The sequence below is a fragment of the Humulus lupulus genome, chromosome X, assembly GCF_963169125.1.
Source record: "Humulus lupulus chromosome X, drHumLupu1.1, whole genome shotgun sequence".
NCBI lineage: Eukaryota > Viridiplantae > Streptophyta > Magnoliopsida > Rosales > Cannabaceae > Humulus > Humulus lupulus.
In genome coordinates, this window is record NC_084802.1 from 113549060 (window position 1) to 113567058 (window position 17999).

Genomic DNA, 17999 nt, shown 5'->3' on the forward strand with positions numbered 1-17999 from the left:
TCATGAAAAGTGACATTACAGAGGTCAAGTGACATGTTGCCTGATATGTGGCAAAATGTCGCCACTTAAAGGATAGAAAAATAGCGATTTAAAGGATCACGTGACATGTTGCCTGAATATGCTGTGACATGTCACCAGTTACACATTTTTTACGGTTTTTGATATTTTGACATGTTTTTCACTCTAAATTTGAATGAGAATGATACTTTTTATGACCAATGGGCAGGAGGAGGTTATAAAAGAATTGCATTGAATTATGACTTTTTTTGTTTCCTCTTCTTTCTTTGTGCATTTTTATATGAATCAATAGTTTCTTTTAGGTTGAACATGAACTAAACATATTTTCAAGGGTTTTAATGTAGTCTCTTGATACTATATTATTAGTTAATTCAATAATTTTATGATTTCTTCTTCTTTATTGTGATCTATTCACTTTATGTTTAATGATTGTAATTGACTGACCATCTTTTGCATGATTCATGATTTTAATTCGAGATCTAAAAGGGGAGAGTTAAATATGCTATAGTTGAATAGACATAAATTACATATCGGGTGAGAATACATGTATGCTTTGTGTAGGTTGTAGGGTTTTTGTTCTTAATGCATGTTGTATGCTAGAATCTATTACTGAAATGTTGAAAGTTCAAATATAGGTTGAGATATTATATGTTGAGAAAGAATAGGATTTGTTTTAATAAACCCGCTTTCACAATAGGAAAAAGAATTGTAAAAATTAGATTAATGATATAATAGAGTGACTAGTTGATGAAATTAAATACCCTAGGTTTCTATTCATTGAATATCGTTTGCTGTTGTTATTTGTTTTTATTCTTTAATTATCCAAATTTCCAACCCTTATGTTGCTTACTAAATAGAACTAAAGTTAATATAAATTGGTAATTAATATTCAATCTTTGTGGGATCAAACTCTAATGTCATTATTATTACTTGTTTACGATTGCGTGCACTTGCATACATATTTTTTACAACAAGTTTTTGGCACCGTTGCTGGGGACTGAAAATTATTAATATTAAAATAATTAAATTTTGTTCTAATTTGGTTGTCGCAAATTTCTTAATTTCAGGTACTATTAGTTTATGCGAAAGGGAAGTTCTAACAGACTAGTGTCTCTAGATCCTGAGAATGAGACAACTTTTAGACTGAACTGAAGGAAGAAGAGGTTAGTGGAAGTGGATGCTCAAAATCCTGCCAAGGCTGCTATTGTGGCAAGACCTAATGAGCCAATTGAGAATGCACGAACATTGCAAAACTATTTGCTCCTTACTGTTATAGGTGTACCTTCATGCAACAAACCACCAATAGTTATTGCCAATATTTTTGAGAATGATTCGGTGATTTTACGAAGGGTTCAATCCACTGTTAAGTTTATTGGACTTGAAGCCGATGATCCAAATATGCACACAACCAATTTCCAAGAGTTGTGTGCAACATTTAAGTACAATAGCGGTGAGTGAGGATGTTCCCATTCTTGTTGTGAGATAGAGCAAAGAGTTGGTTGAACTCTCTACTCGCCAACTCTTTTACCACTTGGGAGGAGCTAGCTCAAAAGTTTTTCCCTCCCGAAAAGGCTGCAAGGTTGAGAAGTGAAATAAAAAATTTCTTTGAAACAGAAGGTGAATCTTTATATAATGCATGGAAAATGTTTAAAGAGTTATTGAGAAAGTTTTCCCATCATTTTATTGAAAATTGGATGTTAGTCCATAATTTTTACAATGTGTTGTGTGCTACTACTCGCACAATCATTAATGTCGCAGCAGGAAGTGCTTTCATGAGAAAAAGTACCAATGAAGCCAATGAGTTATTGGAACATATCGTCATTAATAACTATCAATGGCAAGAGGAGGGAGGAGGAAATAAAAAAATTGGTGAAAAACATGAATTTGGATTCCATTACTGCTCAAATAGCTACATTGACTAAGTAGTTACAACAGAGCACTATCTCAGCTCACGCCATGAAGATGCAGGTTGTTTGTGAAATCTATGGGGCCATCATTATTTTGATTAATGTGCGACAATAGACCATAATAATAATATTCCTATGGAACAAGCTTAGGCATTAGGGAATTTTTTAAGACCATATTATAATCCATATTCCAATACCTATAATTAAAGGTGGAGGAATCATCCAAATTTCTCTTGGAAAAGTAATCAAGGCCAGCAACCTTAGCCTCAACCACAGTTTCAGCAGCCTAGGCCTCAAGCTCCACCACAGTGTCATCCTCACAGCCGCAAAGGCCACCAACTCCTCAAGAAATTCCTTACCGACACACAGACTCAGCTTTCAACTAAGACAATATCTTAGGAATTTGGAGATGCAAATGGGTCAGTTGGCTAACATGTTGAATAATAGGCCTCAAAGGATTTTTCCTAGTACCACGGTAGTGAATCCTAAGGAACATTGTCAAGCTATTACTTTAAGGAGTGGGAAGCAATACGATGAGCCTACACAAGGACTGATTTCTGAAGAAAAGGTAGTGGAGGAGCATAAGAAGGAGAATGAATCTAAGGAAGGTTAGAATCTTGAGAAGGAACAGTCAATAAACTATGATAATCACATCAAGATTCCTTATCTACAACGACTTAAGAAGAAAACTATTGACAAGAAATTCTCCAAGTTTCTTGACATATTTAAGAAATTGTACATAAACATTCATTTTGCTGAAGCTTTAGAGCAAATGCCTAGTTATGCGAAATTCATAAATGACATACTTTCTAAGAAAAGGAAGATGGAAGAATACAAAACTGTGGCATTGACGGAGGAGTGTAGTGCTACACTTCAAAGAAAGCTTCCTCCAAAGCTTAGAGATCTAGGAAGTTTCACCATATCGTGCACTGTTGGAGGTTTCGTGTGCAATCGGGCTTTCTGTTACTCGGAAGCCAGCATTAATATCATGCCATCATCCGTTTTTAAATGACTTGGGTTAGGTGAGGCAAAACCTACCACAGTAACTCTAGAATTGGCATATCATCAAGTCAAGCATCCAAAGGAGATTATTGAAGATGTATTAGTCAAAGTGAACAAGTTTATCTTCCTAGCTGACTTCATTGTTCTTAATATGGAGGAAAATGCTAGCGTCCTGATTATTCTAGGAAGACAATTTTTAGCTACATGGAAAACATTAATTGATATTCAAAAAGGTTAGTTGAAGTTGCAAGTTCAAGGAGATGATGTGTTTTTTAATGTATTTAAAGATATGCATTATTCTAGAGCAAGTGATAGCAGTTGTACTGTTGATGTGATGGAAGGAGCTGTCTCGGTAACAAGTTTAGTTGATGATCCTCTTGAACTAAGTCTTACTATTCCAGTGTTAAAGGAAGCTAGTTATGAGGCCATGGACTATTTAAATTGGATTAATTCTTATGGGCCTTACTATAATAAAATATTTGAGGAATTAGGTAAAGGGCCCGAGAGACCATTACCTTCTATTGAGAAGCCACCAGTCTTGGAATTGAAGTCCTTACTAGACCATCTTTAGTATGCTTACTTAGGTGAGAAGGAGACATTACCTGTTATAGTGTCTTCATCTCTTTTTGATGTAGAATTGGAGAAATTGCTAAGAGTGTTGCGAGCTCATAAGGTGGCAATTGGGTGGAGGTTGGCAGACATTAGAGGCATTAGCCTATCAACTATAATGCACAAAATTCTAATGGATGATAATAGCAAGCCTACTATTGAAGCTCAGAGGAGATTGAATCCATCTATGAAGGAGGTGGTAAGGAAAGAAATATTAAAATGGTTAGATATCGGGGTGATCTATCCTATTTCTAATAGTGCTTGGGTGAGTTTGAAGAAGGGAGGCATGACCGTGTTTATAAGAATGAGAATAATGAGCTTATCCCAACTCGTAGAGTGACTATATGGAGGATTTGTATATACTATCAGAAATTGAATAAGGCAACTAAGAAATACTATTTTCCTTTTCCTTTTGTGGATCAAATGTTGTATAGATTGGTTGGTTTCAACTATTATCGTTTCTTGGATGGTTACTCTGGATACCATCAAATTTCCATAGCACCAGAGGATCAAGAAAAAAAGACATTTACATATTTGTATGGCACTTTTTCCTTTCATCGCATGCCATTTGGGCTTTGTAATGCTTCAACGACATTTCAAAGGTGTATGGTGGCTATCTTTTCTGACACGATGGACGCAAGTATGGAAATACTTATGGATGAATTTTTGGTTTTTGGGCTCACTTTTGACGAACGTTTGGAAAACTTAGAGTTGGTTTTGAAGAAGTGTGAAGAGTGTAATCAGGTGTTAAATTGGGAAAAGTGTCACTTTATGGTGAACGAAGGAATTGTGCTAGGACGCAAAATCTCAAGTCGTGGCATTGAGGTGGATCGGACTAAAATCTCAACCATTGAGAATATACCACCTCCAGTTCCAGTTAAAGGAGTTAGGAGTTTCCTTGGACATGTAGGCTTTTATAGAAGACTTATCAAGGAATTCTCAAAAATTTATAAGGCTTTGTCGAATTTATTGATGAATTGAGTTTCGTTTGACTTCAATGAGAAGTGCTTCCAGACATTCAAAACACTTAAAGAAAAGCTAACTTCAGCACCTATAGTAGTTGCACCAAATTGGGAGAAATCGTTTGAGTTAATGTGTGATGCTAGTGATTATGCGGTTAGAGCAATTTTGGGGCAAAGAGTTGACAAGGTATTTCGCACAATATATTGTGCTAGTAGAACCTTGAATGATGCTCAATTAAATTATGCAACTACTGAAAATGAACTAGTTGCTATAGTATTTGCCTTTGACAAATTCAGACCATACGTCATGGGAAATAAGGTAATTGTTTATACCAATCACTCAGCTATTAAATACCTTATGGCCAAGAAGGATACCAAGACACATCTTATTCGGTGGATCTTATTGCTGTAAGAGTTTGACATGGAGATTCATGATAAGAAGGGAACAAAGAATCTAGTTGTGGATCACCTGTCTAGACAAGAGGTGAAAGAAACTGAAGGCACTAAGGATATTCAAATTAATGAGAGTATTCTTGATGAGCAGTATTTTGTAGTAGAATATGGCTCAAATTGTAGGAAAAACATACCGAATCTTGCTTGTTATCATTTGATTTTTCATTTAATCGAAACATAAATAGAAATCCTAGAACATGCTTACATTGAAATAAACTATAAAATTGAGAAAAAGTAAATCACTTACTTGTATGCAACAGATTAATGACAAGACTAATGATGAGGAATAATGCAGAATAATAATAATTTACTAGTTCTATGATATCACTTGTAATGACCCAAATTATTTACAAGACTAATAATGTAACGCCCTGGATAGCCAAGACCGTCACACTGTGTGTTTATAAAGTGCTAGACTTGCTAATCAAGTCATTCTCTTGAAAGCGTGTCATCGAAACTATAGAGGAACTAGGGTTAAAATGTTTTGGTCTCAAAAGCCACATTTTCATTAAGAAGCATTTCTCGTTTACACAGGATCCCAAAAATACAAGTTTAAAGATCATTTACAAAAGACACAAGGTTTATATACAATATCAAGCCATATTAAGGCAAAACAGACAGTTAGGCAGTCCCTGTCTTGATCCACTCCTCGACCATGGCGATCGAACAACTGGCTATGTACATTCAACCCTGCAGCTCTCCACCTCATGATTGGTCCAGCTTGCTTTTGCCTTTACCTGCACCACGTAGCACCCGTGAGCCAAGGCCCAGCAAATAAACACAATAACAGAGCATAAGCAATCAACAGACAAATCAATATCTCATATTCTCAACCATATAAATATCCAGTACAATCAAGTATTCAACATACTAAACACATCAACTCATATCATATATTAATTCACAAATGATAACTAGGGCTAGCGCCCTCAGGCCGCTCCCTCCGTTATCCCACTGACTCCGGCCCGCTTAAACCGAGCTCAGGGAATATTAAGCTGTCCTCGGCTACCAGTGGCCAAGCCGCGCCCTGTGTGCAAATATAATGTACGGAACTCTTAGGCCGCTTTCACATGTCCCATGGCATGATACCATCATTGACACGATACAAGTATCGGGAGCACTTAGTCCCATCACAAACATATAGCCAGGTGCAGTTTTCTTACCTTTCAATTCACTAGCTTTGATCCCTCGACTCCTTGAGCACGATCCACCTCGAGCCCTAGCACTCACCTAAACACAACCATAGGCCAAAGTCATCATCAATACTCATGTCCAAAACCTAGCCTCGGGGCAAATCCCGAGCCCCCGGGAAGTCCTAGTTCCACCAAACAAGGTGGTGGAAACAAACCCCAAACCCTTGGTCAAAAACCCTTGCAAACAACCCTAAAATCCTCTTCAGAAGGCAGGGTAGCGCTACAACGCTCATGGGAGGGCACTACAGCGCTACAAACAGAAGCAAAATCCCCTTAGCAAGCTTGGCCTAGCGCTACAGCGCCCAAAGGCTAGCGCTGTAGCGCTAGTCACAGGCAGGCTAACACCAGTTTTTCCCTCCTGCGATTTCCTCGAACCAACCTCAACCAAAACTCCTCCAAATCTTTCCCAAACTCAAAAACAACCTTATGACCATACTCCACTCATCCCAAGCACCCCAAATACCTAGAACTCAAGCACATGCATCCCTAAACTCAAAATTCACCATAGCCACTTCTAGACATTAAAACTCAGCAGAAACCAGTTGAACATCAAAGTCAGAGCTTAGAATTTATACCTTTGGTGGAATTTTGACCTCAAGTTGTCTCTACACCTCCTTGACTTGTTTCTCCTCAACCCTTGGCTCCAACTTCCCTAGAATTCCCCATCAACACAGCTTAGATATCTTTGCCAAATACCAAAACCAGAACTGAAGGAACTTACAGAATTTTACCTCAAGTGTTGATGACCTCTTGCTAAACCTCTGCCAACTCCTCAAACCTAGCTTAGGATCCTTGATGCTCAGTCTATCCCAGCTCTCCTCTGAGTTTTTCTCCAAGAAAATCCCAGAAAAGGGGTGAGAGAACCACAAACCGACCCAAGAGAATGAAACTCTGTTTTTCCCTTCCTTTTCTCTTTTCTTTCTTTTTCCTTCTTTTCTCTCTTTCAGACTTCTATTACTTTCTACAATTCCCACTAACATAAAGTATCAATAATTCCCATCTCTAGAATGCCAAATGACCTTAATGCCCTCCCCTTTATTTTTAACCCTTTAGTCCACTTAAGGGCATTCTAGTCATTTTACCCAATTCTCGTTAACTCCTCGAGTGTCTCTAATATTTCTCGCTTAACTCCCGATACCTAATTAATCACCAATAATATTCCTCAATGTCAAGATAGACTCCAGTATATTCATTAAATTCCCATTTATAACCCTAAGCTCACCCCGAGCCGGGTATAAATCCTTGCCATGACTTTTTCGCTACTTTGCTCACTAGGATCGTCTCGAGTCACAGATCATAGATATATCCACATAATAATGTGGTCTCGACAATTATCACATATATCAAAGCAGTTATGCCCATAATGGCCAAAATTACGATTATGCCCTTCTAACCTAATCAGGGCCTACATGCATACTAATACACATAGTCATGCATTTCAAATATTCAAATAATCATATAACATGCTTTAAATCATAATCATGCATCTTAATCATTAAAGTCACACATAATTCCCATTATGCCCTCCAGGCACACTAATCAAGGCCCTTAAGCCTTATTAGCGAATTTGGGTCGTTACAAATAATGCAGAATAATAATAATTTTAACATTAAGAGGACACGAAACTCCATATAAAAAACTTTTTTTAAAACAATAATGCTTTACTTTGGAAGAATGTGCATCCTTAAAATGTAATTACAACATTTTAAACATTTTAAAGTTCTAAACATTCAAAACACGTAGCCCAAAATATGTTCTTATAAAAGTAAGACATATTCTCCAATGATTTCTCCCGGTCTGGCCACGTGTACATTTCCACAACGCAGACTCCAACTCTCACTATTCTGCCTTTCCTTTTAGCACACCTACAACATGAAACAACTCGATAATCGAAAACATTTAGCAAGATCAACCCATCATAAATAACATCAATAAAGACAACCAAGTTTTAGCAATAAAAACAACATTCATAAATCTAATAAGAATTAGGGTTCTGGTATAACCGAGCCCTAAACATAAAATTCAAGTACACATAAGCATCCTGGCAAATATATAGAACATTCTCCGTAACGAAAATTAAAAATTGAACTTGCACATAGAAGATCCCAGAGCGAAACAAATATATAGAACAATCTCCGTAACCCTAGAGTAGTAAGAAAAATGACTGAGCAATCAAATCAGCAACAACTCCAACAAATACTATTCTAGAGGCAACTTATAATTTCAACCCCAAATAAGTTCTCTAGAACTTATATTCCTATGCAATTCGGATCATCGCATCCAAATGTAGTTCATAGAGTACATTCATAACATCAATAATCTCTCTATTTCATTCTTGTATTTATCGGATTAACCAATCTTAACTTCAATTAGAGAGATCGTGCATCATATCAATATTCAATCAAGCAGTAGTCATATCAATTATCAACTACTGTCATGGGTGTGTCAACACTAGTCTAATAATGGTTCACGGTTATTGGGTCCTCGGCCTCACTAGCGTATTTTATTGCAATTAGGTATTCTTACTACTTCATAGGCATACGTCCTCTGTGAAATAATTCTCTTAGCCATTCCATCAATGTTGCAATTAAACCTTGACTCATCTTCGCCATGATAAGACCATTATAGACTTTCTACAACAACTGTGTATACTTGTGCTTGTGACATAACTCGAACAAGCAATACACTAGTTATTCATGTTGTAGTCAAAGAAGTCAGGGTTGACTTACCATTAGTCCTTAGCAATATGCGGGAGTTTCCCCTACTAGAATCATGTCCTCGATTAGCCAGTACTGTAATAAGCCATATAGTACACTCAGATTAATTATGACAATTAATAATTTTTAAGTTTTCTTTGGGAATTAAGATCAATATAGAAAATATTGAACAAGTACAACAATTCGTGATTGGTTTTTCAAACCTTCCATCTAAGCCCTCGAGAACTTTAGACTCTTTAGAGGTTCGATCCTAACTAATTTCCAAGATTTATTCTATTCTCGACCCTAGCTGAGTTATTTAAATTTAGAGCACTAATGATGCACTAAGATTAATCCTTTAACAAATAATGACAAAGCTAGAATTTCCTTCCATAGTACTTCGATAATAGGTAAAATAGGTTCACTATTTGACTTTACTTAGGTTCTAGAAGAATTAATTTATTCTTAAAAAAAAATCCCTTAAGATTTATTTAGAAAATAATTATTTTTTTCCTTGATTATTTTGGAAAAAATATGCTTCGAAACCCTTTTTATTTATTATTATTCATTTAATTATTTTAAGGTGAAATCTTAACACTAGAAGTTTATTCTATTTATTAGTGTTTAACTTAATCCTAATACTTAGTTAAGGTGAAAATCGAAGCCTACTTTTGAATATCCTTTAAAACTTACTTTTTAGTAAAAAGTCTCAAAATATTTCTAAGTGTTGAAAAATTGTTCCATTTGTAAAACTTTCAAAGTTTGGGAGGCTGCGTTTTTAAAACCTAAGACCCAAAAAATTTCAATTTTTACAGAGACATAAATGGATATTCCAAGATGTACCATACAAATTTTTGGACAAAAATACACATTTTATCTTAGTGAAAGTGGTTGCCAAAAAGTATCTTTTGAACTGTTTTATTTGAAATCTAGATTTTTCCTAAATAGAGGAGACCTACAAAATCCAATCAACTTGGTATTTTGATATGATTTTTCTTAGGTCCAAATTTGGTTATTCTAACAATATCCTTGAGAAAAAATTAGGTCAAACTGATATTTTTTTCTTTGTGAAAAACGCTCACCAAGGTGGCTGCCCAGATCGTTTTTCGAAATCGTATGTTTTCTTCTAACTTTAGAAGGATATAATTCCTAGCATTTTTATTATCTTTTCATGAAAATTTTCCAGTTTAATTAACAATATAAAGAAATTGTTAAGTTTGAAAAATCAGACCAAAATATTTAATTTTTCCAACTCTAGCATTTTTCCAAAGTGCAAGGGTCAAACTCACTAAAAATATTTTTCCAGATTTCTTGTCAATTTTAATATTTTATAACTCCCAATATATTAATCATATTTCCATAAAAATTTCCATATTTAAAATTTGATATACCATAAATATTTTCGCAAAATTTCATTTGAAAATACTTTGATTTACCCACTCAACACATTACCCAAAATTTGTAAATCTTGTCTGCCAATATTTTTCCAGATTTGTACAAGCTTCATAAAACATGCATAACTCCTAGCATACAAAATATTTTGAGCATTTCAAAATCCTAAAATCATGTAATCTTCCTATAGAATTGATTCATAAAGTTTATTTTATGAACTAAGTCGTTATAGTAGTGCTTGAACCTTTGGAAGTCAAGTCAAAAACTTTGGTAGCAAGCATAAGATCATACAACTTAGTGGAACTTTGGATTCCAAGCTAACAACGAACCCTACCACCATGCATGCATAAACCATACATCATAAATACAATATTACAGGCCAAAAAAAGAACATAACACATGACACACCCATGCAAAGCAGATTTCCTAAGCTTGTACAAAATATAAACCTATATCTTAAAACTAGAGGACAAAACAGGTTTCCTAAGCTTGTACAAAACACAATATTACAGGCCAAAAGAAGAACATAACTAGAGTTTTACCTTAGTTGCTCTAGGTTTTGGTTGTGTGTGTCCCGCCTAGGTTTTGGGCCTCTCCACTATTTTCCAATATCTTCAAAACTCTCCCAAAGCATAACCAATTCAGATTATAAGCCAAAGAAGAGAAGGAAACAAGGGAAGAAATGGACATTTCGAAACTAGAGGGTTACCTCCTTGATGTTCAAAGTTGAATGTAAGCTTCTAAGTTAGCTTGAGAGACTTGTAGCTGCCTTGGGCTTGTAGACCTTAAAACCATGGTTAAAAGTGGTTAAAACTTAGAGATCATGGTGCATAAATGGAGCCCTAGACTCGGCATAGAGAAGAACAAGAAGAAAGGGTGCAAGAACTCACCTTGAAACTTGGTTTCTCAAGCTTCCATGGAGGTTTCCTTGAGGAAACAAGAGAGAGAGAGAGAGCAACGAAATTTAGAGGGAGAGATAGAAGAGTGCTCTAAATTTTTCAGAGCTTGATTGAAAGAAATGAGAGAGAGTAGGGTGGGCGGCTAGGTGGTGTGATGATGATGATTTGATGTGGATTGGTGTTGAGTGGCTCCTTTGCCTCAACAAGTGTCACAAGACACTATTGAGAGTTGACTACCACATGTGCTTTGCCCAATACACTCAGTCACTTCCTAATGATCTCTTAGTTTTCTCATTTTGATTTAAATAATTAACTTAAAAACCTGAAACTATAGTGTATTATTGGATTTTGGGATTATTGTCTTTTGAAATATGCCTAAAAGTCCTCTTAAGGGGTGGTTGAGCCCAAAAATAAGGCCCAAGGGTGGTATAAACTTGAAGCCCATTAAAACATGATAAAACCAAAATGTCAATAAAGTTCCCTTATATTATTAGTGGAAGCCATTTTCAATTTGTTTACCCATATTTAAAAAATTTCTCAAGGCATTCTTAATATTCCCATGCCCAAAATAAATATTTTTGCCATAATTATTAATTTTCCCACTTATTTATTTGAGATTTAACCCGTGTAAGGATTTTGTTTCAGTCAGACACTAAAATTCTTAGTTTGAGCAAAAGTCAATTAAATTCATAATAATGTCACATCTTAATTTAAACTTTTATTTCAAATGGTATTACAACCCTAGTATGATATATATTATGGGAATAAAATCCCGATCTGAATTGTTATTACCACGTGCCCAAAACGCAGAGCCTTACAATACCTACAATTTATAAACATTTCGTCCCCGAAACTCAAAGTAGGTGAGGATGCAACCCACTAATCTTATCATCAGGTTCCTAGGGTGCTTCTTCGACCCCGTGGTTACACCACTGCACTTGTACCAAGGGTATGGACTTGTTTCTCAACACTTTTTCCTTTCAATCCAAGATCGCCACTGGCTTCTCCTCATGGCAGAGCTTTGAATCCACGCTTAATTCCTCATCATGGATATATGAAACACGTCATGTACCAGAGATAAGGCAGGTGGCAATGCTAAACGGTATTACACTTCCCCGATTCTATCTAGTATCTCGAAATATCCTATGAACTTTGGATTGAGTTTCCCTTTCTACCCGAATCGCATAGCTCCACGCAGAGGAGACATCTTCAAAAACACTTTGTCACCGATCTCAAATTCTAGCGGTTTCCTCCGTAGGTCTGCGTATTTGTGTTGTCGATCCACCAAAGTCTGTAGTCAATGTCATATGTGACGAACGTCTTCGGTAACGTGATCGACCTCGTCCGATCAAAAATATTTTCTGTTACTGGCTTTATGCAAATGAATTGGTGATCGACACTTCCTTTCGTCGTAATGAGCCATTTTGATAGAATTGTGATAATTGTTGTTGTAAGCGAATTCTATCAATGGAAGTATCTTGTTCCATGATCCCTGAAATTTGAGAACGCAGACTATTAGCATGTCCTCTAGGGTTTGGAGGGTTCGCTCGCTTTGCCCATCTGCTAGTAGGTTGTAGGCAATGCCAAATTTTAATTGGGTTCCTAACCCTTCCTGCATTCTCCTCCAAAATGCCTAAGCATCCATATTGATTAGATACAATGGACATAGGCACCCTGTGCAACCTTACGATTTTTGCTATATAGATCCGCCAACTTCTCTGCAGAATCAGTTATTTTGATCGACAAGAAATGGGCCGATTTGGTCAACTTATCGATGATGACCCAAATCGTATCTTTCCCCTTCAGAGTGATTGTTAAACTTGTGACGAAGTCCATGGTGATCATTTTCCATTTCCATTATGGAATCTTCAGTCGTTGCAACAACCCAACTGGACGTTGGTGTTTAGCCTTCGTTTGTTGGCAAGTTAAAAAGTGCGCCATATATGCCACTTATTCTCTCTTCATTCCTGGCCACCAAAAATATTTCTTCAATTCTTTATACATCTTCATGGTGCCCTGGTGTATGGCATAGGGGGCATTGTGTGTCTCGTAAGACATCTTCTTTTTAATCTCGTTGTCTTTTAGAACACAAATTCTCCCTTTAAACCCTAACATTCCATTGTCTAAGATATGAAATACCAGTCACATATCTTTCTTCACTTTGTGGACTAATGGCAATAGCCAGGGGTTAGCAAGTTGCCCTCCTTGAATTTCCTCCATGATGGTGGGTTGTATCAAGTCATTTTGTAATTCTTGCAGAGTTTCTCCCACCGTCATCAAGTAGGCCATCGGTTGTCAGCTCAAGGCATCTGCCACCTTATTGGCCTTTCCCGAATGATATAGGATATCACAGTCATAATCCTTGAAAACACGAGCCATCATCGCTGCTTCATGTTCAACTCATTCTGAGTTAAGAAATATTTCAGGCTCTTTTGATCTGTGTAAATATCACAATGAACTCCAAAGAGGTAATGTCTTTAGATCTATAATGTGAAGACCACCGTAGCTAGGTCCAAATTGTGTGCCGGGTAATTCTTCAGTTGTTTAGACGCATAAGCAATCACTTTCCTGTGCTGCATCGACACTGCACCCAATCCTTGACTTGACGTGTCACTGTATATTGCGTATTTCTATGTTCCATTAGGGATATTCAACACTGGGGTGGTGGTTAGCCTCGTTTTTTTTCTTCTGAAAGTTCTTCTCACATTTGTTGGCCCATTCAAATTTAGCGTTGGAAGAGTAGTCATATGCGTGGCTATTTTAGAAAAACCCAAAAAAACCGACTATAATATCCTGCCAATCCGAGAAAACTTCTTACTTCCTGAGCATTCTTTGGTGGTCTCCACTGACTCACCACCTCAATCTTTGTAGAATCCACTGATATTCCTTCTCCGGACACTACGTGGCCTAGGAAACCCACCTCTTCTAGACAAAATTCACATTTCAAAAATTTGGCATAGAGTTTCTCCTCTTTCAACTGTTGAAGAACCATCTCTAAATGTGTAGCATGATCTTCCTAGTTCCTTGAGTATATGAGGATATCATCTATAAAATGATAACAAACTTATCCATAAGCTCGCTGAACACACTGTTCATAAGGTCCACAAAGGCTGCAGGTGCATTCATGAGTCCAAAAGACATTACTACAAGCTTGTAGTAACCATAATGCGTTTGAAACACTTTTTTTGGTATGTTTGACTCATTCACCTTGAGTTGATGGTACCTTGATTGAAAATCTATATTAAAAAATATCGATGCCCCTTGTAACTGATCGAACAGGTTGTCGATTCTCGGTACTAGGTATCGGTTCTTGATTGTTACCTTATTGAACTCCCGATAATCGATGCAAATTCTCATCGAGTCATTCTTCTTTTTCACAAACAAGAACGAGGCTCCCCACAGAGAATGACTTGGTCTCATAAACTTCTTGTCAAGCAGTTTCTACAGTTGCGTTTGTAGTTCTTTGAGTTCGACAAGTGCCATTCGATACAGATCTTTTGAGTTTGGTGTCCTTCTTGGAACTAACTCAATCTTGAATATTATTTCCTGATATGGAGGGGTTCTTGGGATATCCTTGGGAAATACATCAAGAAATTTGCATATAACCAGTACTTTTGTCATTTGCAATTTCGCCTCCCTCCTCTTATCTACTATGCTTGTCTGAAATCTCGTGCCTTCATCACTTAGCATTCATCTCTCCCTTGTAGTTGTTATCATCAGTCACTTCTATTCCCATGGCGTTTCCCTAAATTCAAATGGTTCTTCTCCTAAAGGCAAAGATACTAACACCATCTCAAATGACCTCGCTCCCTTATCTCCTTCGTTGAGTGCACAGACTCAGGGTGCTGCTCCTGATTAGTGCTCAAAAATGTCAATTTATTAGTTTTAAAGTGTAAAATAAATTAATATTTTCATGAATTTATTGTTATATATTTTATAATTGAAAATATGAATTTTAATTTAATTTATGTTTAATTTTTTAGGATATAAATTGCATTTGAACACTAGCAAAAAGAAAGAAAAAGAAAAGGTGTAAAGCTAGAAAAAAAAAAGTGAAACAATGGCAATTTTTGAATCAAAATGCCCAATTAAAATCCCAGGAATGCTACCTTCTCCCTCTCCCCAGCGTGCCATGTGGCACGTCCACTTTTGCCCAATCAGCGCATGCGTGGCGCCCCTTTTTCCCCTACCATTTGCGCATGCCACCTAATGCTTGCCAACCGCTTGCAGCAGCTGTGTGCGTGCCTCGGTATGCGTGTAGCAACTCCTCCTCCAGCAGCCAGCTCCAACCCAAACCTTATCCAGCAGCCTGAGACCCTGCCCAATCACAAGGCCCAACTTGCGACTCAGCCCAGCTCTTTCCCTTCTCCTCTCCCAGCCAGTCGCGCCACGTGCCGCACTCCCACTGGCTGCAGTTGGGTTAAAGTTTCAGCTTGTCACTAGCCCACTCTGTTATGCACCTTGAGCCTTGGACCTTCCTTTTTGAGCTTTAAAGCCCATATTTTGTGGTGTTTTGGAAAAAGAGCAAAATGATCATTCACTAAAATAGTTAGGTTAATATTAATAATATGATTTAATTTTTCAAAATCATATTTTATTATTAATATTTCAGATTTATTTTGTAAACCCCATTTGTATTTTAATTTCCTTTTAGTCCTTTTCTTCTTCTATAAATAGAGACTCTTCTTTCACATTTTTATGTAATATTTAGAGTAAAGAAACTATAGCAAAATTTCTACTCAGTTTCTTCTCATGCTTTCTTCTTAGGAAGGTTAGGGATGATTCCATATGCTAGTGATGTTATTTTTCCACTTTGATTCGCTATGTTCTTAATATATTGCATTTGAGTTGTATATGTTCTTTCAACCTCATCTTTTTTTTTGTTATCTTTATTTACTTGTGCTAATAGTATATAGGATTAGTCATGCTTTTTCTACATGCTTCTAATTAGTAAAAGTAATATTGATACATAATTTTATGTCCAATCTTCTATTGCATTATTGCCCTTGGGTATTTTGCCATTTTTAGATTTTTTATAAGATTAACTTTGTACTCCTAAAGTAAAGAACTTTATAACTCAAATGGATTTTTGTTAGAAAAGACTATGGACTTTAATGTTAGATTTTCCAAGTAAATGTTGGGATGTGAACTATTTACTTGTGTATTTTTGTAAATCAAGTAACTAAGTAACCAAACAAGCATATGGATTATTCTTGAAACCATTCTACTTCTCAACTCTTGATTACACCTTACTATTGTTTCTCTTGTCTCATTTTATCATTTCATCAAAAAGACAACACAAAAATCTCAAATCTCTTTTCATTTCCAATTCTATTTATTTCATATTAATAACTTTTTGTGTTATTTACTACTAATCTTTTGGTTTTAGGTTACCTCCTTGTGGATCGAATGCCCGATTTTACAACAACTACCGCTTAGTGGTTGTCTTGATTTGGGCATTAAACAACTCTTTTTGGCTCTTGTCTATCACAAACGTCTTTCCTTCCCAGATTCAGACATTCTCTGGAAAGGTGCCTCTTATTAAGCTCACCTTGTCAGGGTCAGGTTCATATGTTGCAAGTTGGCTAGTGTTAAAACTCATGCCTCGACCATTTGTTGAGACTTTTCCTTCCCTTTATTTGGGAAAACCTCATTACATTTGTTGCTTCCACCATTGGCCAGTCTTGAAACATCATGGTTACCTTGTCTTCCCAAGTTTTGTGTGAACCTAGAAGTGAACCTTATCTTCTGTCAGTCCTAACCAGATTGGAACTGCCCAGGGCAACTAGCGTTGTTCCCCATCTCCTCGGTTATTTGTGGCTCATTCTTCTCTAATCGAGTTTATGACTCATTGAGAATATTTCTCTCTCCAAGACATAAGCATAAGGTTATTGACCACTCTTCTATGTATTTAAAAATTTCATATATTCCCTTGCTGTCCGTTCATAACCCTCTAATTCTTACATGCTTTAGGGTTTACCAAGTCAGGTGAAAACCTAAACAACTGGTCAAATCTCCAAACATACTCTTGTATGTTTATCAATCCTTGCTATAAACTTGAGAATTTTATCAATTTATGATCTATCACAGTGTTACTATAGCAGTTGGAATTGAACAAATTCAAGAATTCAGTAAAAAAGAATCCACACTACCACATAGCCACTCTTTACCGCATCTCGCCATATCATAGAATATTGTCTAAGCATATATGTACGTCACAAGAAACTGATTTTGTTCTATGATCTTGAAAAAATCAAAGATCTTTTTCCAACAACAGTATCTATTCTCTCACTTGTGATCCTTGCTCTAGTCCCCTAGTAGTAGGTAGCCCAGAGTCGTCATAGACATGGGTTGATATAGTAATGAGTTGTTGTAGTAGAGTCTTGAACATTTCATTTTGGCAAGCCGCTATGTTTTCTTGCCATAGAGCTGCTCCTGTCATAGGAGCCATAATATCTACTAACAAGAACTACTCCTATTAAATAGGTAGTAACTTAAGAACTAATTCAAGCAATATTAACAACTACAACGATTTGCTTCAGACAACATATTCACAACAGTATATCCCTAACACACATAGATAAGCAAATATGTCTATTAATTAGCTAAGCTTAACAATATCAATCCTAGTCTTAGGATTAGATACTGGTCCTTATACCTCAAAGGATTCACAAAATTGTCCTATTTATTGACCTAGGGTTTCCTACTCGGACCTAACCTAACCGTTGTCTTTTCTAAAAGGTTGACAAAATATCAATGTCGTAATCTCCTTCTCTATCTTCCTCATAACCTTCCTCGGGGGTCTCCTTGATAATAGCCTCAACTAATGCTTGGGTATTCTGTGCTATGCGAAACTCTATGTACTCCT

At 36.4% G+C, this 17999-nt stretch overlaps 1 protein-coding gene across 1 annotated transcript in view; it reads left to right on the forward strand.

Moving 5' to 3' along the window:
* The first annotated feature begins 2340 nt into the window (after positions 1–2340).
* LOC133806169 (uncharacterized) overlaps positions 2341–17999 on the forward strand; it is a 37509-nt gene continuing 21850 nt past the window's right edge. Inside the window, exons 1-8 of the mRNA XM_062244293.1 lie at positions 2341–2533; positions 2687–2863; positions 2948–3160; positions 3215–3418; positions 3512–3735; positions 3795–4442; positions 4542–4817; positions 4914–5041. Of these exons, the coding sequence (XP_062100277.1) occupies positions 2341–2533; positions 2687–2863; positions 2948–3160; positions 3215–3418; positions 3512–3735; positions 3795–4442; positions 4542–4817; positions 4914–5041 (2063 nt within the window). The remainder of the gene's footprint in view (positions 2534–2686; positions 2864–2947; positions 3161–3214; positions 3419–3511; positions 3736–3794; positions 4443–4541; positions 4818–4913; positions 5042–17999) is intronic.